This window comes from Onychomys torridus, chromosome 6, assembly GCF_903995425.1.
Source record: "Onychomys torridus chromosome 6, mOncTor1.1, whole genome shotgun sequence".
Lineage (NCBI taxonomy): Eukaryota > Metazoa > Chordata > Mammalia > Rodentia > Cricetidae > Onychomys > Onychomys torridus.
In genome coordinates, this window is record NC_050448.1 from 10042843 (window position 1) to 10069430 (window position 26588).

A 26588-nucleotide genomic window follows, 5' to 3' on the forward strand; every position below is an offset into this window, starting at 1 on the left:
CTTGGTGTATGTATGTGTGTGAGTGTGTCTGCACATGGTGGCCCAAAGATGCTGTCAGGTGTCTTCTCTGCCTCTGCTTTTCATTTGCTGAGGCAGTGTCCCTCACGGAACCCAGTCTGTCCAATCAGCCGGCTTGCCAGGGATTAGCCAGGGATTCCTTGTCTCTGCTTCCAGGTGCTGCTACCTGTGCCTGGATTTTATGTGGGCTCTGGGGATCCACACTCTGGTTCTCATGCTCACACAGGAAGTGCCTTATCCACTGAGGCTTCCCCCCAGCACTCCGTTGACTATCATTGTAAACTAAGATTTGTCCTATTATAGTTTTTTCTTAGATATAAACTGTCCGCAATAACAATGACACCATATGTAAGTTGTTTTTGTTTTTTATTTGTTTTATGTAGCCAATAATTTAAAAGACAGTGTCAAAATCACATTTTCTATAATAAAATAAACCTTTTATGGACAGAACAAACAAATTCTAATAAACATTTCCTCTGGAAATTTCTTGCTTTTTGTCTGTTAATGAAAGCTTTTGTGTTACATTACACAAATTTTAAAAGTTTTCATTTCCTAGAAGGTAATTCAACAAATAGTGAGGATGTTTGCTATACGTTTGTATTCTGATACATGCAAGTAAACTTTGTTTTTTCCCCTACATGATACTATATGAATAATTAGAAACACAGCCATTGATTGCTTAAAGATGTATAAGTGTAAAACCCATGTGATGGTTCAGCTTGTAAAAGTTCTTGACAATCTTAGTTAAATCAAGCCTGGCAATCTTAATTCAATCCCCAGGACCCACATGAAGCAAGTTGTCCTCTGGTCTCCACACATGTACCATGGCATGCACATGCCTCCTCCAATAATAAATTTTAAAATATGATAAAGTTACATTTAAAATCATTACTGTTCAAAAAGCAAAGTCAAGAGGATGAGGTGGTTTTGAGAGCATTAGAAGGGGGTGCTCTATGGATTCCTTTCTCTTCAGTGTCCCCCATGAATTCATAAGCATCTATGTTTATGCAAAGACCTGTGTGCAAATATTTGCTGAAGTTTTATTCATAATCAATAACCTTTCGATAACAAGGGAATGCTTAAACAGATTGCAAGACTGGGCCATGTGCCCAGCAACAAGGGGCATAAGCTGACCAGACCCACTGAGCCTGTGATCTTCCAGTGAAGCAAAAGACTCTGTCAAGGCAATAAGTCAGAGAGCCAGAGAGGAGGACACCCAGTGTCCTCCTCTGGCCTTTGAAGGCGTGATCACCGGCCCAAGCACCTGCACACTCAGGCATGCAAAGAGGAATCAACTACTGACAGATGTAACAAGCCAGTCCTAGGGGTTCTCTATCCCTGGGCCAGAGACAGAGCAACAGCAGCAGCTCTGTACCATGCCATGTGGCTGGTGGGAACAGATCTCAACCAAGTGCAGAGGCACCGGACAGTCGGACACCATTACAGTGAGCGAGCACAGGGTGGGGCATGGAGAGAGGGGGAGGTGGAGCTGTTCATGGGCTAGGGAGAGAGGCAAATCTGAAGAGGTGAGGGTGGTGAGGAACACGCTTGTTGTGAAATATTCCTTTACCCTGTGTGAAGATGTGTCGTGGTGATTGGTTTAATAAAAAGCAAAATGGCCAATAGCTGGGCAGGAGGTATAGGTGGGACTTTTGGACAGAGAGCTCTGGGTAGAAGAAAGGTGGGGTCGCCAGTCAGATGCAGAGGGAGCAAGACATGCAGGGGAGAAGTAAAAGCCACTAGGCACATGGCAACGTGGAGCTGAACAGAGATGGGTTAATTTAAGTTATAGGAACTAGTGAGCCAAGCCTAAGCTACAGGTTGAGCTTTCATAATTAACAATAAGTCTCTGTATTGCTTTTTGTGAGCTGATAGCCCAAAGAAAAATTTAGTTACAAATGCTAATGTAAATGGCTTGCTTACTACCCAAGTCCAAGGCGAAGTCTGGGCCCGGGCTATTGCCAAGAGCCAATCTTGGTCTGAGGCCCTGAAGCAACTGAGGGGGCCTGAGTTGATGTCTGTGGCTTCTGTCGCCACTGAGGGCTGTGCAGAGGCCTGCAGTCTGGGCCGCCACCTGGGGCCATGTTTGCATCCAAGAGCCATGCTGCCTCGGGGGGCCATGCTGATCTGAGTGGCCTTCACTGCCACATCCCCATGGCTGCTGCCAAGGACCATGTCTGAATCTGTGGTCCTACCACAGCCAGGATCTGTGTTAATGTTTGGTGGCCTATGGTGCCACCAAAGGCCACATGGATGCCCAGAGTCTAGGCCACAACCTGTGACCATGTTGGTGTCTGAAGGTTGTGCCGCTGCTGGGGCCATGCCAATTTGAGTGGCCAGCACTGTCACCTGGGGTGATGGTCCAGGCCAGGGCTGCTGCCGAGGACCATGTCTGAGTCCATGGTCCTGCTGTGGCTGGGTCTGTGCTGATATCCCTGGCCTGTGTTACCATGGGGGATAAGGAACCATGCTGTGTTCAAAGAGGGCCCTGCTGAGCTGGCCCTGCCCCTCACTGGCCCTAGGATAGCTGGCCCTGCCCCTCACTGGCCCTAGGATAGCTGGCCCTGCCCCTTGCTGGATACTGTAGCAGAAAAGCTGGACCCCACAATCAGGAAAGATGGCCCCACCCCTCACAATGATGTGTACCTCACCTGGTACACACTAGAGCTGGGTCTCATAGGTGTGTCAGCCCTGAGGGCTGAGAGCAGCAGAGATGACCCACCCCCTTGTCTGCCATGTGGTGGCATGGGTGAGGGAAAGATGCCCCATCCCTTATTACCCACAGCAGGTGAGAGAGCTGGCCCCAGGATCACGAGAGTTGGAGAACTAGCCCTGACCCTCACCAGCTGCAGCACACAGGAGACCGGACACTGCACTCCACCAGGGCAGCACACTAGAGCTGACCCTGGTGGTGGTGGTGTAAGTGAGCCAGCCCTGAGAGCATGAGAGGTGGCCCTACCGCCCCTACCACCCCTCCCTCCATGCCCCTCTATAGCAATCCTTGGGAGAGAGGGCCCTGCACCTTGCTTGGGAAAAGACAATGGAGCTGGCCTTGGTGGTGTGAGTCTGGGTGAACTGAATCTGAGGGCCTGACAGCAGGAGAACTGGTGATGATGAGGGAAAGCTGGTGAGCTGACCAGCACAGCTACCACCCAATCCAGAACCAGGGCTGAGTTGACCCATCTCAACATCCACCTCATCTATGAACTGTTAGAGCTTGAGAAGGAAACAAACCTACGGATCCAAAACTGCAGGATCTTTGTGACATAGGACAACAACAGGGTGTCCAAGAGGAGCCCCAGGAAAACCCATTGTCCATCCATGGCGTAGCAGGGGCCAGAGATCTCAAACCAGACCAACGACTCGTGGCCATGAACACTTGGAAATGAGGATGAAAGGACTAAGGGGTGGACTGTGTGACACTCGGGGTCACACCACAGCTTCCACGATGAGATTCTTCTCCCTTTTGTTTTGTTTGGTTTTGGTTTTTCTTTTAAATGTTGTTTTGTTTTGAGGGGAGGTTGCAAGGGTGGAGGATGAATTCAGATGGGATTGGATAAATGATATGAAATCTGCAAGGAATCAATAAAAGTTTGAAGAATTAAAAATAAAAAGTCTGTCCCAGGGCCAGTGAAATAAAGGCATTTGTCATGAGGCCTGTTGATCTGAGTGTGATCACAAGCCCCACATGGTGGACAGAGAGAACTGAAGTTGTCCTGTGACCTCCTTCTGTGTGCTGGGACAGACTTGTTCATACACATATGTGCACACACACACACACACACACACACACACACACACACACACACCACGAGAGAGAGAAAGAGAGAGAGAGAGAGAGAGAGAGAGAGAGAGAGAGAGAGAGAGAGAGAGAGAGAAGATATGCTGAAAAGTTTGAAGGAAGTTGCAGGTCCCTATCATCTGATGGGAAATGGAGGGTAAGTTAGGATTTGGTACACAGAGGGGAGTGTGACTACAAAAGAATGTCACACTGAAGACTTGTGCCTTTGACTACAGTGGTGTTTGTACAAAGCTATGTGTGACACAATTGCATTGAACTACACAATGCACACACATGTGCATACATGCACACATAACTGGTGGAATCTGAGTGAGTGCTGTTGATTGAAGCAATGTAATTTTTAGTCTTATTTTCAAACCAGTGTTGTACAAGCTGTCACAGGTCGGAGGTGATTAGACATGCTTGTATATTTCCCTGGAACTTGCTGTAAATCCATGATTCCCCCACATGTTTTTAAGTAGACACGAGAATGCAGGGACCTCCACATGCTCATTGCCCACTTCTGCAGTTGTTAATTCATAGCTGGTCCTTCATCTGAACCCATGCCCCCTTACTATCCTCTAGCATGCTATGTTGAAGCAGTGACCAGGCATTATATCATTCTTCTCATGAACATTTCAGTAAAATTAAGACTCTTTGATTATTACAAATCAAGTAGATTCTAGTGTGGCTGTTGTCTGGTCCTTAGACATGTGGCCTTTCTGCTCTCTTAGTGATCCTTATCGTCATTCATTCATTTACACAATTACTTTTTATTTCCTTTTGCAGGTTTTCCTTTTGCAGCCTTTTTGCCTTTCTTATCTTTTGGAGAGGTTTTTCCTTTTTTCCTGGCTTTTAGTAGCTCTTCAAAACACCCAAATCCTTTCCGCACCATGGTTCCACGCCACCACGCCTGAATCTGAAAACAAGATAGACCCAAACTCAGTGTTAGCTTGAATCATGTTGAAGGGTTGGGGAGACACAGTGGATAAGAGCATTTGCTGTACAAGTATGAGATCCTGAGTTCAAATCCCCAGCATCTGATATGTAATATGCCCGTAACTCCAGCACTGTGCAGTGGAAGCAGGCAGATTCCGAGAGCATACTGGCTAGCTAGCCTAGATGAAATGGTCTCAAGGCCATTGGGTAGAGAGCTGTGGATTCTGAAGGCCATATGCAGTAGTGGGAAGGGCACTGAGTTTATGACTGCGGGCTTGAGGTGGAGCTCAGCTGGTAGAGGGCTTGCCCAAGCATACATGAAGTCCCAGGTCTGATAAATTGGTTTGGTGACCCATGCCTGAAATCACAGCACTTGGGAGATAGACGCAAGAGAATCAGAAGTTTAAGGATACCCCTGTCTTTATATTGAATGGACTATATGAGACCCTGCCTTAAATAAGTAAAAGTATGAGTTAACAAATGATAAGAACAATGGGGAATGGCAGCATATAGCACGGAGAGCTGAGAAATCTTGTGTATGCGCTCAGCCCCACTCATGTTGAAAGGTTGCCTTGGCTTCTACTAAACACCAGCCCCCACTGTTCCCCAGAGGCTGTTGCTGCCCACCTACTTGGGAGCACCTGTCCTCTCATGGCACACTCTGCTCAGAGCCTCCAATGATTGGCTCCTCATTTCTCTCCAAACAAAAGCTGGAATCCTCACCATGGTGTCAAGGCTCACTGACTTGACCCCGCCCTCTCATTCCTCAGTTCTCTTAGCTCTTCTTTCCTTGCCATCTTCTCCAGACATAGGGCCTCTCTTTTGCTTGGATACACCGGGTGCCAGGCTAACCCTGGGCTTCTGCATCAGCCGGCTGCTCTGCCTCAAGTCTTCTTTCCAATATTCAGATGGTTCACCCTCTCCAGAGCTTGCTCACTTGCTGCTGCAGACTGACCTGTATCACCGTTTATGCTGAAGCCCTGCCCCCCACCAATGGAATGGTGTTTGGAGATAGAGTTATAGCATGGGTGAATAAATTTAGATAAGATCATGAGGATTGGGTCTTCATGATTGGATTAGTGCCCTCAGAAGAAATATCAATAAGGACACAGAAGAAAGTCATCTGAAAGCCAGGAAAAGAGACCTCACTAGAACTCAGCCAGGCTGGAGCTTGATATCAAACCCCATCTCTTGAACTAGGAGGAAGTAAAATCCAGCCCTTTAAGCCATCTGTTCTGTGCTATTTGTTATTGCAACCCAAGCAAAGACAGTCATCTTGCTTGCAAAGAGATCTTCCCTAATCACCCAGGCAAATCAACACCCTCTCTCAACCTAAACACACACACACACACACACACACACACACACACACACACACACACACAAGAATGGGGAGGGAGATAAGGAGGAAGGAAGGGAGGAACACTAGAGTGTGAGGGACTGGCTCCACAGCTACAGAGGGTTGCTGCCAAGCCTGGTGACCTGAATTGGATCCCCAGGACCCATCTGCTGGAAGGAAGAGAACAGACCCTGCACATTCTTGTCTGATCTCCACACCTTTTTTCAATTTTTTCTTTTATTGTTGAGATTATAATATAATCACATCATTTCCCCCTCCAGCTCTCCTATATATCTCCCTTGCTCTTTTTCAAATTAATGCCTTTTTTTTTTTTTTTTTTGTTTTTCGAGACAGGGTTTCTCTGTGTAGTTTTGCACCTTTCCTGGATCTCACTCTATAGACCAGGCTGGCCTCGAACTCACAAAGATCCACCTGCCTCTGCCTCCAAGTGCTGGGATTAAAGGCATGTGCCATCACCGCCCGGCAAATGCCTCTTTTTGCACTAATTGTTGTAACATCCAAATATGTATATCTATCTATCTATCTATCTATCTATCTATCTATCTATCTATCTATATATATACATATATATGTATATATCTATATCTATCTATCTATATCTATATCTATATCTATATATATGTTCCTAAATATAACCTGCTCAGTCTGTATGTCATTACCTGTGTGTATGTTTTCAGAGCTGTCCATTTGGTACTGGATAACAGTTGATGAGCTCTTCCCTGGGAAGACTGTTTCTCCCACTCTCAGCTTTCCCTATGACCTTCAGTCTTGACCTACGGGACTCATGTGCCTTCACACACATCTACCCACCCACCCACACTGAATAAATATAATAATCTTTTAAAGAATGAAAATCTTCTGGCAATCTCAATTCCCTTTACTTTGATTTTTTTCCCCCTAAATAACACTCATTACTTTTTTTTAAAAGATAAGAACTCACTGGCTGGCCCAGAACTCACTATGTAGATCAGGCTGTCCTGGGACTCAGAAATCCACTAGCCTCTGCCTCTCAAGAACTGATAAGGTGCATGAACAATCCCAGCACTCAGGAGGCAGAGGCAGGTAGAGCCCTGTGAGATCGAGGCTAGCCTGGTCTACAGAGTGAGTTCTACACAAAGAACCCCCATCTTAAAAACAAAACAAAAACAACAACAAAAAAGATACATATACAAAACTTTGTTTTATTTTTCACGCTTAAAGCAATCCCACTAGCTTTTAAGCAATAAGCAGACAGAAACACTTGTTGGTTTTGCTCACTGTGCATCTCCAATACCTAGAACATTGTCTGGGGGAAAAGAGAAAGCCAGTTCTGGTGATTAAACTCATGAGGTGGCCAGGTCTTATGTTGACGACTCATGGAAAGAAGCTCTGATGAGGGTGCTTTAGCAGAGTGAATAGAGGCCAAGATTGCCACCCTTGTTGGGGGGCATCATCTCTGGGCAGATTGGTCTTTGCAAGAACTCCCAGGATCCAGTCTGAGCACCAGTCAAGAAAGAAGTGGAAGGATTAAGGGCAGACTCTTTGGGAACAGTACTGTCCTCTGGAGGCATTTTGGACACTTACAGGGCTTTGTTATCTTGAAGTTAAGTAGACTTGTGTCCTGGACCACAAGAGGGTCATTAGCTTCCTGAGCTCAGCTTCCAGATGCAACCCTTCCCAAGCTCAGCCCAGGAATGCAGCCTCTCATCACCCTCTCCCTACACAATTACCCAGGTGGTATGTTAACAAGAACAGTCTCACCTCACACTCTATGGCATCTTGCCTAGGACTCTAAAAATCTCTGATATAAATAACCAGAACAAAATACTTGGGTTGGTGCTGACAAGGAGATGACTCAAGGGCATCAGGGTTTCTCAGGCTATGTGGCTGCAAACTCTGCCTCAAGAAAAAACTAAGACCAGTGGGTGTGTCAGCTAAAGACTCTGTCTCGACTGGGGATCTTGAAGTCTCAAAGATGTTTGGAAATGGGTACTGCATTATTATTAAAAAAATTAATAATACAAAGAAAAAAGTGAAAACAACTTCTCTTGTTCTCACAAATTCATCTATGTCAACAGTATCTCAAGGCTTCCATTGTTAAAACAAAATGGTATCTACAATAAAATCTGTCTCATTTTGTAACTAGTAGTCATTAAGCACATATGTACAAACTAAATGTGTGTGGGGGTTGTCTTTTTTCATTTGTCTTTCTAAAATATTTTATCTGCCTAAAAATGATCAAAATTTACAATAAATGATTGTTTATATGATTTATAGTATGAGTAATTATAATATCACACAATCTAGAATGTTTTAAAAATTATGGCCACAGAAGAAATAGCTTAATTTTTAAAACATTATTACATTATCTATGGACTTTGTGTGGTTTGTGAGTACCACAGTGAGCATGCACTGGTCAGAAGGCATCCTGCAGGAGATGTTTCTATCTTTCCACCATGTGGAGCTCCAGGGACCACACTCAGGTCCTCAGTACTAATGGCAACAACCCATCTCTTGAACCACCCCTCAGCTCCAAATTCAAACTTCAAAATAAAAACAGTCTGAAAAAAAATGTTGTTTAGAAGTACAAAAGGATGGTCTATGGACAAATTAATGACTGATGGTGCCACACAGGACTAAAGTGTCTGCTCAGCATTAGCAGCTTCCTGTATTCTGTCCCCAGCACTGATCATTAGCAAGAAAACAACCCTGTTCCCAGCACTGACCATCAACAAGAAAACAACTAAACCAAAATGTCCAAAAGCACACACACTGTCTAAGATCCTTGGTAATGTGTAATCCATATTCAAGAAAGAAAAGAATATAGAACAAACTTTCTACCTATGAAAGACAGGCATGTCCAAATTGTTATGAATAGATATTGATAATGATGTTGTAATGGCATTGAGATTCCACTAGGCACATATAAAATACTGAACTATATTTAAGATGCTTTGGAAACTGAATTTCTTGGTTTTTTGTTTGTTTGTTTTTGTTTTTGCCAGAGCTGAGGACCAAACCCAGGGCCTTGTGCTTGCTAAACAAGTGCTCTACCACTGAGCTAAATCCCCAACCCTTGAATTTCTTGTAATTATCTCAATTTTCTAGCAAAAAATATTTGAATATCCATTTTTAAAATATGCAAGAGGAGTACATGATCTTTCAAAATGCTTTTAGGAACTACCAGTAAAAATACAGCTTCCATTCTTCCAGAACAGTCATTGTAAGCAGATGTACCTTGAAAAACTATTTGAACAAAAATGTATCTTATTTTACTACCCTTCTTTATGTTGCAGCTTAGGTATTATTTGATTTATTAAAATTTAATGATGATTAGCATAGTTTAATTTTGACAAAGAAACAGAAGTATTACTAACTACTTAGTATAAGTGGACAGCTGTTTGAAGGTCTGCAGTAGAGAATCTGGTAGACTCTGGAACTGGACTATTATTCCAGATGGAACAAAGAATTGTCCATTTCACCAGAGCCTACTGAGACTTGACTATCAAGTGGAAGGCATGTTGTGGGGAAGCAATTGTGGAAGCAGGATGATAGTTGGGGAGCTAACATATCATTTGTGTATGAGATGATGTTGGCTTGAACGTGTTGAAGAGTGTGGTATCTCATGACTCATGGAGTCATTAGCTGAGAGCAAGATCCCAAGGCTCTTACCCCATTGATCCTAGTTCAAGGCAGGATCCTGGTCTCTAAGCCTCTGATCTTAAATGTCTTAACCTCATCTCATTGCTTTTGTTAATGAAATATTTGTTTCCACTCCAATAAAATCATTTAAGAGGGCTTTTGAGAAGGTTCAGTGTGTAAAGACACTTACCACCAACTTTGACAACCCAAGTTTGATGCCCAGTTCCCACAGTGACCCCAGACTGTGCCTTAATTCCATCTTGACTCATGGTTTGAGAATTCAAGCTTGTCTTTGCTCTCTTAGGCTGGATATCAGGTTGTTTTGCCAAAAGAAGATGTTTACATTTGTTTGTACCTTGAACTATGGTATCCTTGAGAGGGGGAGGTCTTTTGACCCCCGCTGCTGTGAGTATAAAAAGTCTGTGAGAAATAAACTCAGAGTTGCTGTGTATTGTCTCAGAGCCCTCTCAAAGCTATCCTGTGTCTCTGTCTTTTTCTTTTATGTCTATGTCTCTGTTTTTCCTATCTACTATTTCTTAATCCTTACTCCCCTATTCAGGGCTGTTAGACAGGTTAGGCAGGGCCTGGCAAATGGTGCCAAAACAGGAACCTGAATACAGAGGATCCAATGAAGGACACAATAAGTTGAAGTGAGTGCTCAGATAAGATTAAATGGAAATCTGGTGATTAACTCAGGAATAAATTGTAAATATAGAGCAGGGTGATAGTAGTCAGCCATTTAAAGATATTTTAAAAGCCAGATGAGCTAAAATTAGGGCTACAGCAAATAAGGTTTGAATTTATGGTTTTTATAAGTCTGAGAAAATAGTTTGAAAATAAAAATGTCTGGGTATGTCATATGGGTTTGAACAAATGATGGTGTGAGTCTGATTGAGTGATCTATATATGCTGAGGATACAGGCCTAAGTTAGGTCTAAAGTTATAATTTAAGTAAGTCATAAAAGATTTTATGAGATCTTAGTAATGTAGGCTTAAGGAGTAAAAATATATGGAGGCTTAAAAATATTAGGATAGAGCAGATGTGCCCTTGGTTTCCCTGAGCATGGACCTTGGATCCAAACATATAGAGGAGAACTGGAAAGCAGTCTGGGACCAAGTACCCATCATGAGCACCCACCAAGAACCCAGCAGTCTGAGAATGAACAGCTACTTCAGAAGCCACCACTGCTAGCAGCAGCAGCATGGTGGCAGCAGCAGCAGCTGCCCTGGCCCAGCATCACTGAGACCTACCAGGCATCAAAGTGGGTGATGAGAGAGGCAGTGTGAGTAGTGGGGGTCTGTATGTGCCTTCTGCCATGAAGGAGCCTAGACAGGGAAAACACAGACAGCCAGGATGTCTGTGAGAACCTGACCGGTGTGGCTGGACTGCACAAAACCTGGAGGAACAATGCTGCTGGAGGAAGCTCGGGAGCTGCTGATGCTAACTGAACCAGGCTCCCAGTGGCAAGGTAAGGCAGAGCTTCAGGGCTGCCTGTGAGCATCCATGGAGAAGTGGTAAGGGAATAACTGTGGACTGCTGAGGGATGGTGTCTGGCCCAAGTCTAGCAGGCCAGCTGCCCTGGGGTTGGCATTTGGCCATTTGAGCAAGGATGAGTGCACAGAGGATGCAGGGCATGGGCAGAGCAGGTCACAGAGCTGGGGTATGGCAGCCAAGGCTGGGCTTCTTCTGGGATCTGGGGTGTTGAACAGAGCGGACTGAAGTGACACAGGGGCAGCCACTTGAACCCATGGAGTGAGAAGCAGTTGACATCCCTCAGGTCCCAGGACACTGGGAGCCCTTGCAAATGAGCCAGCAGTGGGGGGTGATATGGGGGCTATGTGGTGGGAGAGCCCTTGAGACCTTGCCCCCCACCCCAATGCATGGGTGCATTTTTGGATAAACCCAAAACTGAAAAATATAATACTCATGGTACAAGGGAATGGTTTGTATTATGGCTTGAGCAGCATACAAGAACTTTAGGGAAGCTGGCAAACTGGGCCTTGATCTTGAGCTTTCAATGAGAAATGTTAAGACTATATCAGAACTGGTTTTTTGAATGTATGCATAGCTTTTCAGATCTCAGAAATGGGATGGACAGAAGCAGTTGAATGGCAATGGGCATTTTGATTTATGAGCCCATGGCAGTCTCAAGATGCAGCTTAAAAACATAAATAAGGGGGAGTTATATTCTCAGTCACTATATCATGCCCTCTTTATTTCAAAATTTAAAAAAAATGTACTGATGAGTAGGAGTAGGATAAAGGTTTTGCTGCTGATATTTGGTACTCAAGACTGGAGCAATTCAAACGTAGCTTTGGATGTAAGTTTGTAAGAATTGTAATTTAACCAATTTTGTGTCCATTGTTAATAATCATACTAGAATTACAGTGTTATCCTGTTAATGCTAGTCAACCATGGTATGATAACAAAGGGCAACTGCCAGAATTATTGCCCTAATTTCCTTGATAGTTACCACTACTACCACTGCAGTAACATTGTCTCAATCTATCAGACTACAGAGTATGTGTATCAAATGTCTCAAAATGTATTTATGATCCTCAAGAACTCAAGAAGATATTGATATAAAAATGGAGCATAAGCTGAATGCTTTATTTGAAATAGTACAGTTGTTAGGAGATGAGATTCAAAGGTTAAAGAAAGATCTCATTTGAAATGCCCTGCTAAATAACTAGGTATGTGTAGCCTCTTCTGTTTACAATGAAAATGCTACTGTATAAGAAAAGGTTAGGGCTCATCTGAGAGGAACTTGGTGTGATGCTAATGAGTCCTTAAATTTGATGAAGTTGCATCAGGAGCTTACTGATTTTAAATAAGGAAAAGTTGGATTTTGATGCAGCTAAACTGCTGTAGACATCCTGGACCAATGTAAAAAGGTCATTCCATCTTATTGATCCGTTTCCTCCTATATTAGGAGGTATTGCAACCATGGGAATATTATTTGCTTGCCTATGCTTATCAAACTATTTGTGAACTCTTGGTAGAAAGCTGATTCAGAGCTGCATAGAGTTAAGCTCTGCACTCTACCTTGTAATTTTTCAGAGGCTGGTAGTCAAGACAGGTAAGACCTTTTCACCACCTTTCAACCTAAGACAGGCCATGAATGATGGAATTCATATGCCAATGACGGGTAAGACTGGATGGTTGAAAAGGCAACCTACAGCAGACACAGTCATCTGAGGGGTCCAGAGGACCTTTAATAAATAAATATAAAAGGGGGGGATTGTGGGATCCCACAGTGACCCCAAATTGTGCCTTGATTCCTTCTTGATTCAAGGTCAGAGACTTCCAGCTTGTCTTTGCTCTCTTAAGCTAGATAACAGGATGTTTGGCCAAAGACATGGTTACCAGGTGTCTAATCCTGCCAATCCTTTATTCAAGCCCCATTTACACCACTCCAGAACACAGAACAGGTGTTAGAACAGTTCCTCTGGCAAAATATTTCTTTCCAATTCAGAGTTTACATGATAAACAGAAACGTCCTTTGATCTATTAGGAAATGAAAGGGTTAAAGCTCGATTCTGGGGTGGTCCTTCCTCTACGTCAGAAATTAAAATGATCAGGAAGGGAGATTTTGCCCAAGGTAAAGGAGGAAATGGTTAACTTCAACTGTCAGATGTCTGCTGCGAACAATCATGGCTACCTAATGCACAAAGGATGCTACATACCAAACTAAAAATGGCTGGTCCAAGGTTTCACTACAGGTGTTGTTTCCTGCCCAACTCTTCCCAGATGTCTTAGTCTTCAAGGCTGGATAACAGGATGTTTTGCCAAAGGTGTGGTTACCAGATGTCTTGAGAATTAAGGATTTGTTTACACTTGTTTGTGCCTTGAACCATGATGTCCTTGAGAGGAAGAGGTCTTTTGCCCCCCTTGCTTTGGGTATAAAAAGGCTGTGAGAAATAAACTTGGGGCTGCTGTGGTATTGACTCAGAGGCCTCCTGAAGCTATCCTGTGTCTCTGTCTTTTTCTTTTATGTCTATGTCTCTGTTTTTCCTATTTATTATTTCTCAGTCCTCACTCCTTTATTCAGGACTGTTTGGCAGATTGGGCAGAGCCCATCAGGAAACTGACTATTATCCATGGGCTAGTGTTGTACCCAGCCTTCTTTGGAGAAGCCTCTTACAGCAATGGGTGGCAGTCAATGCAGAGAATCAGAACTGGTCAGAGTTGAGAATACGTAAGTGGTGAGTGCTCACTCCCTAGTCCCTGAGCTCAGAAAACATCACAGAAGAGGATAGAATATAAGATCCCAGGAGGGTGAGTCACCCTCCAAACATGACATGGCCACCATAGTCATTAACTCACAGCAGCTGTGGATGCCTACACAAGAAGACCAAGTCACCAATAACACATCACAGACAGGCTCATGAGGCCCCATCCCTTGCTGAAGGGTTATTGACAGTTGAGGGCTTCTGGAGGGATCAATCTTCTTAAGGTTATGACTCCCAGTAGTGTTCCCATGCTCTAGTGTCTGCCCCACATTCATGGGCATGCAGCCAGCATTAACTGGCCTTGGTGGGTTATTAAAGAGGGCAGGCATAAAGAGAAGGAACATGAAGGTAGACAGGTTGAGGGAAGTCTGAGGGCAGGGGTGAGGGGAATAAGGTGCAAGTGTTATCAAGATGCATCATATACATACAAAAAGTTGTCCAAGAATAAAATTTTTCAAATTAAAAAAATAAAGAATCTGTACTGAGTCTACCTTTGTGGCCATTATTTTCCTAATTCTGTTTTCCTTCAAGTATTTCCATATGGCTTCATTGCCTTTGACACACACTTCCATTGGAGGGTCTTTCATGGGGTTGTTCATTAGTGTTAGGACTTTAAGTTTCACCAGATGATCAAGGTTATCTGGGAGGCGGCTGAGTAAGTTGTCCTCCAGCAGTAGCTCTCTCAAATCTGCAAAGATTTTCATTTTAATTGGTTGATGTAACCTAGGATCTCAGTGCCTAAACCCACCCAGGTGAGATCCACTGGTAATGGGTTGGAAAGGAAGAGGCAGGTACCAAACCCATGGCTTCTAATACCATCTAATCAAATGTTTGCCTGTGTCTGATCTTCCAGAGCATGAAGAGAACCCAGTCAGTACTCAGAAAAGACTTGTGAAATGGGAGGGTAGATGAATATACAGATAAGGAGTGACTCAGCCAAACAATACTTGAGTGTTTAGGAATCAAGTGTGATTTCTTTTTCCAAGTCAATCACGCAGAGGCTGATGGTACAGGAATTAAATACAAAAAGTTGTAATTGGTCTACAAACTCTGAAACTGGTCTTTCGTAAGTCAGGGAAGCCATTCCTGGGCAGTGTGGGGCTCACTCTACCGGGCTGTAGCTCTAGGAAGTTCCTTACCTTGAAGATGGCAAATGGCATCTGGGAGTCGCTTAAGAAGATTATGCCGACAATCGAGAACTTCCAGGTTTGACATCAACCCCAAGGATGCAGGAAGGGACTCCAGAAGGTTGTTTTCTATGTATAGTTCTTTAAGATTCTGCCATAACACGAGGCGGTGTGGTGAGGACACTTATCTTAATAAGTAAATTACAATAACCAGACTTACCTGTGAGTATTCATTCATGTGCAGCAGGGAAATCATGCCTTGGAACAATGGAGAAACTTGTTTGTTGTGGTTTGAATCTGAAATTTCCCTCAAGCCTCATGCTCTCAGTACCTATTCACCAATCTTTGGTGCTTCTTGAAATTGGAAGAGCCTTTAAGATGTGGGCCTGGCTGTCAGAAGCAAACCATCCAGGCCATGGAAGGTCATACTTGTTCCTAATTTTGGTCTAGCTCTGTTTTCTGATCTGCCAAGATTAAGGAACCTCTGCCACATATTCCTGCTGCCATACACAAAGCCCTCCTTCCATGACGTCTTCCCCAGTGTGAAGGACTGAAATCCCTCCAATGGGAGCCCAAATAAACCTATCTTTCCTTGGATGGTTTAGTGAGGTGTACTGGTCCCAATGGCAAGAGGAATAACTAGTAAATATTTACACAATTAATATCAAGAAATAAAATTGCTTTGAGTAAAGCCATTGGATTTAGTTTCCATTTACGCAGGAAATGAGAATACTGGGACTTAATTTTATCAAAACCTCGTCAAAAAGTAACTTGGGTCATTACAGCATGTACTCCCTTTCAATAGCTCATTATCTTTGGCAATTGCTATAATTCTTCAACAAAGTGCCCTAAATCATATAGGTTAAAGTAGCCAAAAAACATAAATAATTAGTTTGAATTATGTATTTTCAACTTTATTGGGCAAAATAAAATAATAATATTTGCATTTAACCCCATGGTAATAGTATGTCTTGTACAAGGAACATGATGGTGAAACGTGTTCTTTGAGCATAGACAGAGTTATGAATAGCCCAGAGCTACTACATCATTATCATTAAGAGGGAAGAGGAATATGAACAAACGGTCTCCACAAATTAACCATGTAAAAATACTGCTGTGGATAAAGTTATCTTGCTTCAGGATTCAGCAGAGAACTATGGACCCATCATCGGATTGCCCACCACCAAGCGAGAAAGTCAGGTCACATTGCTCCTTATAGGGAATCCTGGGTGCCAAAATTTTAGGCTCCCAATCATGTTACTTACAGGACATTTTAACTTCTAAATGATGTCTTTTTCAAGGGGTTACTTATAAAATATATAAATTAAATAGAAAATGATATGAGTCAATTTCTACAAATAAAAATACCAAAATACAATAGTAGAAAGACATATTGAAGAGCCACTGATGCAATAGTGGCATATAAGTTATGGGGGTAACCAATCACTTTCTGCTAGGATTTGAGGCCTACACAGGAGGGAATGTGTACCTGGTACTATAAACCTGGTCAAAAGCCCATGGCTGGGAGGTCATAGGTGCCAGTGAAGAAACTATTTCTATGGTTCTGCGAAATGCTCATGTTGTCAACTGCCTTTATAATACTTACATTTATACCCATAGGTTAGTTCTGTCCTCAACCTTGGCCAGAGATACTTCTTTCTGTATTAGGCAGCAGCTAATGTGGAGACTCAAAATGGTCAAATGGCTGAAAATAAGTGGATTTTAAGTAACCCATATATGACATTGGTGTTGATCCCCTCAGGGAATGTAACAGCAGAGGCAGTGGAGATAAAGGTAGAGGATGGGGAGGAGTGCTTGGAAATGCTGTTTTTTGGACAGGACATGACTTATGAACTAGGAGAAGCTGTGTTTACCTGCACAAGATCAAGCCACACAATGGTCAATCAGCATTCTAGCAGGCAGCAGTAATGGATACAGTGGGATTAAAAAAAAAAAAAAAAAAGAATGGACCTGGAGGTTGGAGGGTGTGCTGGCTAGTTTTATGTCAACTTGATACATGCTGGAGTTATCTGAAAGGAGGGAACCTCAATTAAGAAAATTAGATCCAGCTGTAAGGCATTTTCTTAATTAGTGATTGATGGTAGAGGACCCAACACACTGTGGGTGGTACCATCCCTGGGCTGGTGGTCCTGGGTTCTATAAGAAAGCAGGCTAGGTAAGCCATGGGGGGAGCAAGCAAGTAAGCAGCACCCCTCTACAGCACCTGTATCAGCTCCTTTGATGATGAATTGCTATATGGAACTGTGAGTGAAATAAACTCTTTTCTCCCCAAGTTGCTTTTGATCATGGTGTTTCATTACAGCAATAGTAACTCTGAGACAGGTAGAAATGTAAGGGGGTATCTTGGGGGAATAAGCAGGGAAGTTGTGGTGGGATAGGATCAAGATGCATTGCATATGTATATGAAATTGTCAGGGAATAAATAAAAGATACCTTTTAAAAAAAGACATTGTGGCAGAATATTTATTTACACTGTGAAGATGTGTCTTTGCCAAGGTGCCTTCTGATTGGTTTAATAAAGAGCTGAATGGACAATAGATAGGCAGGAAGAGGTTAGGTAGGACTTCTGGGGACAGAGGGGACTCTGGAAAGAACAAAGGCAGAGACACCAGGAGACACAGAGAAAGCAGGATGTGCAGGGCAAGTAGTAACAGCCATAAGCCACATGGCAGAATGTAGATTACTAGAAATGTGTTAAGTTAAAATAACTAGTTAGGAACAAGCCTAAGCTGTAGGCTAAGCTTTCATAATTGATAATAAATCTCCATGCTATTATTTGGGAACTGACTGGTGGGACAGAAAACAAATAGGTACAAGACATACTGAATGACAATCACAGTACAATGTTGTAGGGCTTATTCAGTAACAGTGAGAGCCTCAAACTGTAAAACACGTGGTTTGGGACTGAAAATCCAATACAAATACATCCTTTATGCAATGTGGGAAGCACTGCCTCATGTTCTCTCAGCATTAGGCTCTGGGGCAGGGTGGCACGCGCCTCTTGTCTGTTCGCTGGGAGGGCTTACCTGCAATTTCTTGATGTTTTCTGGCACACAGGAAAACTTGAATCCCTGGTCTTGTCCAATGTATAATTTCTCCAGAGACACTAAGGAAAAGATTTCCTCTGGGAAGGATAAAAAGTCATTTCCTGTGAGTCCAAGTGTCTTCAGTTTTATAAGTGAGCTCACGGTCGATGGTAACTGGAAGTATTCCAAAAAGCTAAAGTTAAGGTTGAGATTGTTTTTAAACACTCAAAAATAAGTTGTCTGGGTTGTCTGGTGGTAGTGGGTTATCAGTACTGACATTAGTGTCACCAAAGTTGTACACAAATCCCCAATGCTAAATTTAACTGACTTTATGATGAGACTTTTAAAGAATAAGTTGAGTTTTGGCTTCAAAACAAGTTGTTAAACAAAAAGTAGAGTTGTCAGTGTCTCCTAGCAGTGGACACTTCTGTATATGCTCATATATCTTCTACATAATTACCATATATGTTTGCAGACTGGGCTTCTACCTGTTTCCTGCTGAGGCAGGCAAGTTTAGGGCAGTATTTGCTTTGGGTTCAGCCACACCCTGTCCTATTATTGTTTGCTTTTGCTCTTTTTGGGGACCCACCACCCAGTTCCCAAAAATATTTCTCATGGAGGCTTAGTCTTAATTATAAATGCTTGGCCTTAGCTTGGCTTGTTGGTAGCCAGTTTTTCTTAACTTTAAATTAGCTCATACAGTTTTTGCCTCTGGGCTTTTCCCATTCTCTTACTTCTGTAAATCTTACTTTGTGGCTTGCTATGTGGCTGGGTGGCTGGCCCTTGGAGTCCTCCTCTTTCTCTGGCTTGTTCTTTTTCTTACAGATTTCTCCTTCTATATATTCTCTCTCTCTGCCTGCCAGTCCCACCCACCCTTTCTCCTGCCTTGCTATTGGCCATTCAGTTCTTTATTAGACCATCAGGTGTTTCAGATAGCCAAAGTAACACATCTTCACAGAGTTAAACAAATGCAACATAAACAAAAGTAACACACCTTAAAATAATATTTCACAACATTGTCCCTCTATTGTAATAATGTACTTGGCTGGCTAGCTCTTTCACTGAAGACACCGTGCACCTACATCCCTTTCCAAACAATGCACCTAGCAAGCTCAGAGCCCCTTGGGGCTCCCACCTGCATCAGGCTACATGTACTCCCATCTCTAACCAAAAGTATAAATCGTCCTGTTCTGGTACAATTCAATTTAGACAGTATCTTTTCAAGCATATTCCCAGTATATCCAAATATGATGAATAGGAGGGCCAACATGGCTTAAACTAGATTAGGGCTGCACGTGCAGTAAGACGAAATTGTGTTCTCTAGTAATCTTTAGGGATACTCCTCTATTTACTAGCTTATGTATATGTATAATAAATGAGACATAATTAAAACTAGATGCATTATAGGAAGGAACATGTGCAGTAGGAAAAAATGAATGTATGATCTAATCTATCAATTAAAATAGAGAGCCATCCAAACTACCCCCACCCCAAGTAACTAGTCCCTCCTTCTCTTTACCCCACAGAATGAAGCATGGAATGCATGGGGCCCATGAGCATCCTTACTCATGTGTCTGCTGTTGATCTTGACAGTGTATCTGCCTACAATCTGTGCCACTACTTTGCTCAAATGATATAACCTTGCTTCTTGTGTAAATTGGTATGGGCTCTCATTTTCAGCTCTTCGGATGAGAAGTTGAGACTCTGAAAACACAGGGCCAGACCCTGTCTATGCTAACACTGCCACTCCTCTGCTTTTCACAAGTTGGGTCAATTTACATTGCTTCATTGTAAATGTGTTACTTAGAGAATGTCAAATGCTTGATAATGTTGGAAGAAATAGCACTATAATTATATAGAATATAATAATAATAATAATAATAATAATAATAATAATAAGTGTAATACATTTATTTCCTAGAGTTAATACATTTGGTGGCACCTGGTTTTTAGCTCCCAAGGTCTTTCACCTGACAGTTTTGAAACTGCCTTTGAACTCAGCTGGAAACAAACATATGATCAAAGTGTTTCTAATAAGGACACTCTGTGCAGATACTAGGATCCGTCTCATCATGTTTTACCTTCTTTTGAACACCAATGCTTTTGTGCCTTATTTGGAAGTTAGGTGGTTGTTTTACAGACTGCCAGACTTCAAAGGAAATCCTCAAGAAGATTCTGTGTTCTAACCCTCTAATACAGTGGCTGGATATGTTGCTGTCTTGCCATGTGTCCCTTTTTCTCACCACCTCCCAGACAGCAAAAAGCGTCACCACCAATGGAAATCCCTCCTAAGCCACAGCACTGTCAGGTTTACTACTCTCTCATTCTGGTCCTCTAGAATCTCATGGAAAAAAATCTTACCCTAACTTACATAACCACCCCACACACTGTGTAACAAAGATGCTTTCCTTTACTGTTCTTAACTTGCACACTCCTTTATCCCACTTCTCTCCCGGTGGGAAATATTTCTTTGTTTTCCTGTCTTCCTCTTACCTTCTCTGCAGTCTGTGCTGCCCTCCTTCCCACTCTGGTTAGACCTCAGCACTGCTCAGGACCCTCCCCTGTGCCTTTCTATAGCTCATCAATGGGGAATGGTGCCTCTCACAATTGGAAAAGAAGAAAGCATACTATAAGAATAAACTAAATTTCTGTAAAAGTTTTGCAGAACTGGAATTTCTTAGACCATTTTTTTAATGTAAGATGAAAGTTTATTTTTCTAAAAATGCTAAGAATGTTTTCATTGGTGGGGGGGTAGGGTGGAGGTTGTTAGTTTGCTTTTATTATTTTGAGACAGGAGTTCGTGTAGCCCAAGCTAGCCTGGAACTTGCAATGTAGCTAAGGATGACCTCTGATTTCTGATCCTCCTACCTCTGTTCCCCAAGAGCTGGGATTAGAGGTATAGGTCACCAAACCCAGGTTACTTATTGACCTAAAAAAATCAGATCAAGTTGATCTCCAGAGAAACTGAGTTTAAGTCTTCATTATTTAAAAATTCTTCACAGAGCACTTGGCTCCCCTTCAATACCATGCACCTGCATTCAATAAAATGGAAAACAGGAAGACTTCAACCTCATCCATCATTACAACCTGGTAATTCCACCCTCACCATTGTTTACTTAACACACTGATGCAGCTTTTCATTTTCAAAGTCACAGTCTTCACCCTTTGTCCAGGATTTTCAAGACCTCATAATTGTTCATCAATTCATGTTAACACATAATGGAAATAAATGTAGACACACAGGGCCTGGTACAGTGGCTCAGTGGATAAAAGTACTTGGTGTTGCCTGAGTTCCATTTCCAGAACCCACATAAAGGTAGAAGGCAAAACCTGACCCCACAAAGTTGTCATCTGAGCACCGATGCATGCTGTGGCACACATACATATCATGCATCCGTCTATACACAATCAAGAAATATAAAAATTGAAAGACCTGGACGCAGATCTGCAGAGTATCAACATGGAGCAATTATTTATGATACCATAGTTGACTATTTTGAGGTTGAATACTCTGATTTTGCTTTCTCTTTTAATTTACTGTACAAGTAAAATCAATTTATGTGCCCATTGAAAGCTATTTTCACACCTACCTAGGCAAGGAGAAGCTACTTCCAGGCTCCAAGAGCCAGAAACCAATCAGGGGAGTCTTTGTGTGGGAGAGGTAAGGAGCTGGCTTAAAAGTCATACGCCACAAAGAAGAGAAATAAGCCTGGTGGTTATAAGTTATAGTATTAGACAAAATTGGTCATGGAGGGATAAAAGCACAAAAAATATAATCAGAATAATTAGAAACTATGAATAATAGTTCATAAAGATTTTCACATTCAGAACAGTCATATCTGTCTACACATCTGTATTCCAGCACGGTTTGGTTTACAGGGTAAGCTGGGGACTCTTGTTAGCAAGCAGAATTCATGTGAGTCTCTCCTTTGAGAGCTAAAGTTTCTCTCAAGAAAAGCTTAGCTATTGCTCATGATCAGCCATGGCTAGGGCAGTGTTACCCTTGTGTGGTGGCTAGCTTTGGTTTCGACTGAACACACCGGGAAGATGGAGCCATGCTTGAGAAAACGCTTCCACTGGAGTGCCTGTGAACATGTCTGTGGGGGTATTTTCCTGATTTCTAATTGATGTGGGTCTGGACAGTATCAGAAAGGTAGCCAAACTCGAGCCTGGGAGCAGCCGGTGGGAACAGTCCTTGTGGGTGCTGCCCCTGGGATGTTTGAGTTCCTGTTCTGACTTCCCTCAGTGACAGACTGACCAGGAAGTGTGAGAGGAAATAACCCCTTCCCTCCTCCAGTCGTGTTTGTGGCGTGTTTCTAGTTAGCAACAGAAGGCTAACTAGAAAATCTCCCTACATACATTCTATTTTGAGTTACTCCAACTGTTAAATAAAATACTTTCTCCACTGAAAGGAATCTCTCCCCCATCTCTGTTTCTCTCTGACTCTCTGGGTCACCCTCTCCATGTGTGTGTGTCCGGCACAATCAGTACATGTGTGTGGAGTCAGAGGGCAGCTTTTGGAAGTCAGTTCTCTTCACCTTGTTTTTGAGTCGGTCTCTCTTGTTCCCACTATTGTCTATTTCCAGCTAGCTGCCCGCTAGCTTCCAGGCAGTTTTCCTATCTCCATGCCCCTATTTTTTGTGCTTATTTATTTATTTATTTATTTATTTATTTATTTATTTTTTATGGCCTTGGTAACTGAACTAGGAACTTTCACATGCCAAACAAACACTGAGTTTAATACCTTTCTTGATCCCTCCTCCCAAAGGTAGCCACTCTTGGGAACTTGGTGACTTTCCTTCCGATTCATTATATTTTTATTGCTTTTTATACCTTTATTGTTATAAATATTCTTTAAATGAGTGCTATATATGTGTGTTTATTTATATGTGTAATATTAAATTTTTGTTGCGTTTCTTTATTTGTGTATGTGTGCTTGTGGGCCTGTATGCTTCATAGTGAGTACAGAGGACAGAGGACAACTTACAGAAGTCGGTTCTGTCCCTCCGCAATGTTCCCCCTGCCTCCCCGGGATCAAACTCAAGTTTCCAGGCTTGGTAGCAAGCAATTTTACCCAGTGGGCCCATGTCACTGGTCTCTATATTTGTAATTTTGTACGGCTCAACAATGACTATATTGATTTGTCGGGGTTCCCCGCCCCCATTCAATAAGCATCACGGTTTGAGTTGTCTCCACACTGGCACGTACAGCTTTAGTTAGCTTTCATCGTATCGGATCTAATCCTATAAGGAACCTGCATCGTGTCTGCCTGTGCCCGCACTGACATTCTAGTGGTCTGCCATTCTTCAGATGCCCAACAGTGAATGCTGTGATGAGGGATTCCAAAGTGCACTCCGCGCCCATGGGACAGTTTCTCCAGGAAAAACAAACAAACAAAAACCCCAACCTGTTCTTCAGTGTTCCGTGAATGGAAAGTTAAGGACTAAGGTATTTTCAGGGGCCAGGGGGTACAGTCTAAGTCTTATGGAGACTGTCAGGTGGCCTATGTTAGGAGAGACTCTAGAGTCCAAACCCTTGGTTTGATCCTTAAAACAACTCAGTTCGGTTTTGTCTCGGGTCCTTGAGAATGGAACACCCTAGTGGCTGTGGCCCATGCCCTAAGTGAACATTAGATGGAGGTTAGAATCACTATCATTTGGAACGGAAGAATATAAAGTGCCACCTTGTGAGATATCTTTGATAGACCTGTTTTTGTTTGTTGTTTGAGGTAGCGGGTTCAATATGCTGGCTGGACATAGCGCCACATCAAGGAAAAGCAGAGCAGAGTGTGAGCGGGAAGGGAAGCAGTACCTGTCCCACTTTGTTATCGTCCAGCGCCAGCATCTCCAGGTTCTTGAGCGTGCAGATCTGCAAAGGAAAGTGGTCTATGTGGTTCTGACTGAGATCCAGGAAGCGCAGGTTGACCAGGCGTTTGAAGGAGCGCCGCAGCGCGCGCAGGCCGGTGTTGCGCAGGTACAGCAGCTGCAGCGACACCCAGCGGCACAGGAGGCGCGGCACCTTATCCAGGCGGTTGTCGCTCAGCCCGACCTCGGTGAGCTCCGAGAGCTGCTCCATGGTGGCCGGGAGGGAGCGGAGGAGGTTTTGGGTCAAATCCAGCACCGACAGCTTGCTGCACTGGCTCAGAGACTCGGGTAGAAGGGGCAGATTGTTAGACGCCACGTAGAGCTTCTGCAGACTCCTCAGCTGCCCGATTTCCTCCGGGATGGCCTTCAGTTTGTTGTTGTCTAGATCTATTACTTCCAGGTTCAAGAGCACGCAGAGGTCGGAAGGGAAAACCGAGAACTGATTCCTTTTCAAGTAGATCTCCCTGAGCTTGGTCTGGTTCACGATTTCCTTGGGCAGCGAGTCCAAGTGGTTCTCTGACAGGCCAAAGAGCTCCAGGTGGTGCAGGGATTTGCAGATCACGGTGGGAACCTCTCTCAGGCCGGTGCGGTAGAGCCGCAGCTCCCTTAGGGTGCGGAGGCAGCTGAGTACCGGCAGCGAGCAATAGAGCAGCGGGTTGCCGCTCAGGTCCAGCGACTCCAGGCTGCTCAGCTCCCCCAGCTGAGGGCACAGACTCTGCAGGTTGTTCTTGTGCAGGTAGAGGACCTTGACATTCTTTAAATGCTGAATACCCGGGGGAATTTCTTCAATCTGGTTGTTCTCCAGATGCAGTTCTTCTAATTCCTTTAATGCCAAAATGTTTGGCGGGATGGTTTTCAAATTCTGGTTGGAACCATCCATGAAAAACGTTCTATCAGTGACCCGCTGAGGGTCACTTTTCTGAAGAACCTTGGGTAAATGTTCTTGCTTTAGTACTTCCTTTGTCACGAGTTTAAAAAGTTCCATCATCCCACATCTGAAATACTGTGAAAGGGAGAAAAACAAATCAGATTTCCCTGACAACCAGACTTAATAACGGGACGTGTGGGCGACGGCGACACGGACAAATGACTGAAATTATTTCGCAACATGAAATTTCTGTTTCTTTGTATTTCATGTTAGGGTAAGAGTTAAAGTGTGAACACCTCTTTCTAGTAAGTTTGTGCACTTGTGTTAACACACAGATTGCCTAATTTCGTCTTTTTAAATGGCTTGTTTGGGCCGAAGAAATGGCTCAGCCTTTAAAAGCACGCACTGCTCTGGCAGAGGACCTCAGTTGGTGTCCCAGCACCCACCAGAGGCTCACAACTGCCTGAAACTCCACTCCAGAGAGATCCCATACCTCTTCTGTCCTCTGTGGGCACCCATACTCATATGTACATACCTTCCCCCACCCCACTACATAGGCATAACTTTAAAAATTCTCTCAAAGCTGAGCAGAGTGGCTCATGCCTTTTATCCCAACAATGGGGAGGCAGAGGCAGGTGGATCTTTGTGAGTTTGAAACCAACCTGGTCTACCTAGTGAGTCCCAGGATAGCCAGAGCTACACAGTGAGACCCAGTCTCAAAAACAGGGGAAAAAAATGAACTTTTAAGATACGTATTTTGATATAGTTCAAATGAGTTGTGGAAATCTGCCAGAGATCATTGTTCTTGCTGTCACGCCCAGGAAATACTGAGAAAATTTATATCTTACGTATTTTCATAAAGTCCCCAGAGTTGTTATCTGCAAAGCAGGCTAAGGGGTGAAAATCTAGCTCTCAGCCATTTTTCTCTGTAAGTGGAGGCCAGTGGGAAGGCCTCTCCTGCCTGGTGAGGCTGGTAGACAGAGAAGCCAGCCTTCAACAGGCAAAGCAAAAGCCAACCAAAGGGACAAACCAGCATGGGACAGGAGAACCTGCCAAAGAAAACAATTTGTAGTAGTACATGTGGGTCAAGAGGGGCAGCTCTGCCAGTCTGGAGTACTCTCAAGTGCAGGGGCAGTTCTCCACTAGGTAGAGCCTAGAGGGCTTTGAGGAAGGTGCAGGCTAAGACGATCTTGGTCTCAGTTTTTCTGTGTTGATTGCTCCCTTGGTGGCTCAGCTACCGACACCCACACACTCCACACACACACACACACACACACACACACACACACACACACACACACACACACGCACGCATACACAGAGCATGCAGCATCTGCATCCTTTCTTCCCTGTCCTCTATCTTCTTTTTGTTTGTTTCGTTTTTTAAGACGGGTTTTCTGCGTAGCTCTGGCTTTCCTGGAACTCTCTTTGTAAACCAGGCTGCCCTCGAAGTCACCGAGCTCCGAGTCTCTGCCTCCCGGATGCTGGCATGAGCCACCGCACAGGCTGTTCTTTACCTTGTAACTGTTTTTACCTTGCCAGCCTTCATCCACTCTTACCTTCCAGGGATCTGTCTGGCTCCAACCCCAACCCACCTCTTTCTTGCTGGCCTTCCTCACATATTCAATATTACATCCTGACTGAGACACCCTGCAATACTACTCGGCATCCCTGGTCTCCAGCGCTAGTTAGGCTTCTGAGGCTATCTCAGGCCCCGCTTCTGGGCTGTC

The 26588-nt window shown here is 43.6% G+C and overlaps 1 protein-coding gene across 1 annotated transcript; it reads right to left on the bottom strand.

Annotated features, from left to right (window-relative positions):
- Positions 1–4565: 4565 nt before the first annotated feature.
- On the bottom strand, positions 4566–24978 carry Lrriq4 (leucine rich repeats and IQ motif containing 4). The gene is made up of 5 exons (XM_036189486.1): positions 23938–24978; positions 18127–18300; positions 15092–15230; positions 14444–14640; positions 4566–4718 (listed from the first exon to the last, which is right to left on the bottom strand). Exons 1-5 carry the CDS (start codon positions 24976–24978, stop codon positions 4566–4568), a joined length of 1704 nt encoding a protein of 567 aa, XP_036045379.1.
- Between the last annotated feature and the right edge of the window lie 1610 nt (positions 24979–26588).

What these genes read in the sequence shown, in the direction of transcription:
- Lrriq4 (XM_036189486.1), bottom strand. Translation starts at nt 24,978, where the DNA reads ATGATGGAACTTTTTAAACTCGTGACAAAGGAAGTACTAAAGCAAGAA. An exon ending in ACGATAACAAAGTGGGACAG is followed by an intron (nt 18,301 to 23,937) that starts GTACTGCTTCCC and finishes GAATACTTCCAG; the next exon opens with TTACCATCGACCGTGAGCTC. An exon ending in AAAACATCAAGAAATTGCAG is followed by an intron (nt 15,231 to 18,126) that starts GTAAGCCCTCCC and finishes GTGTTATGGCAG; the next exon opens with AATCTTAAAGAACTATACAT.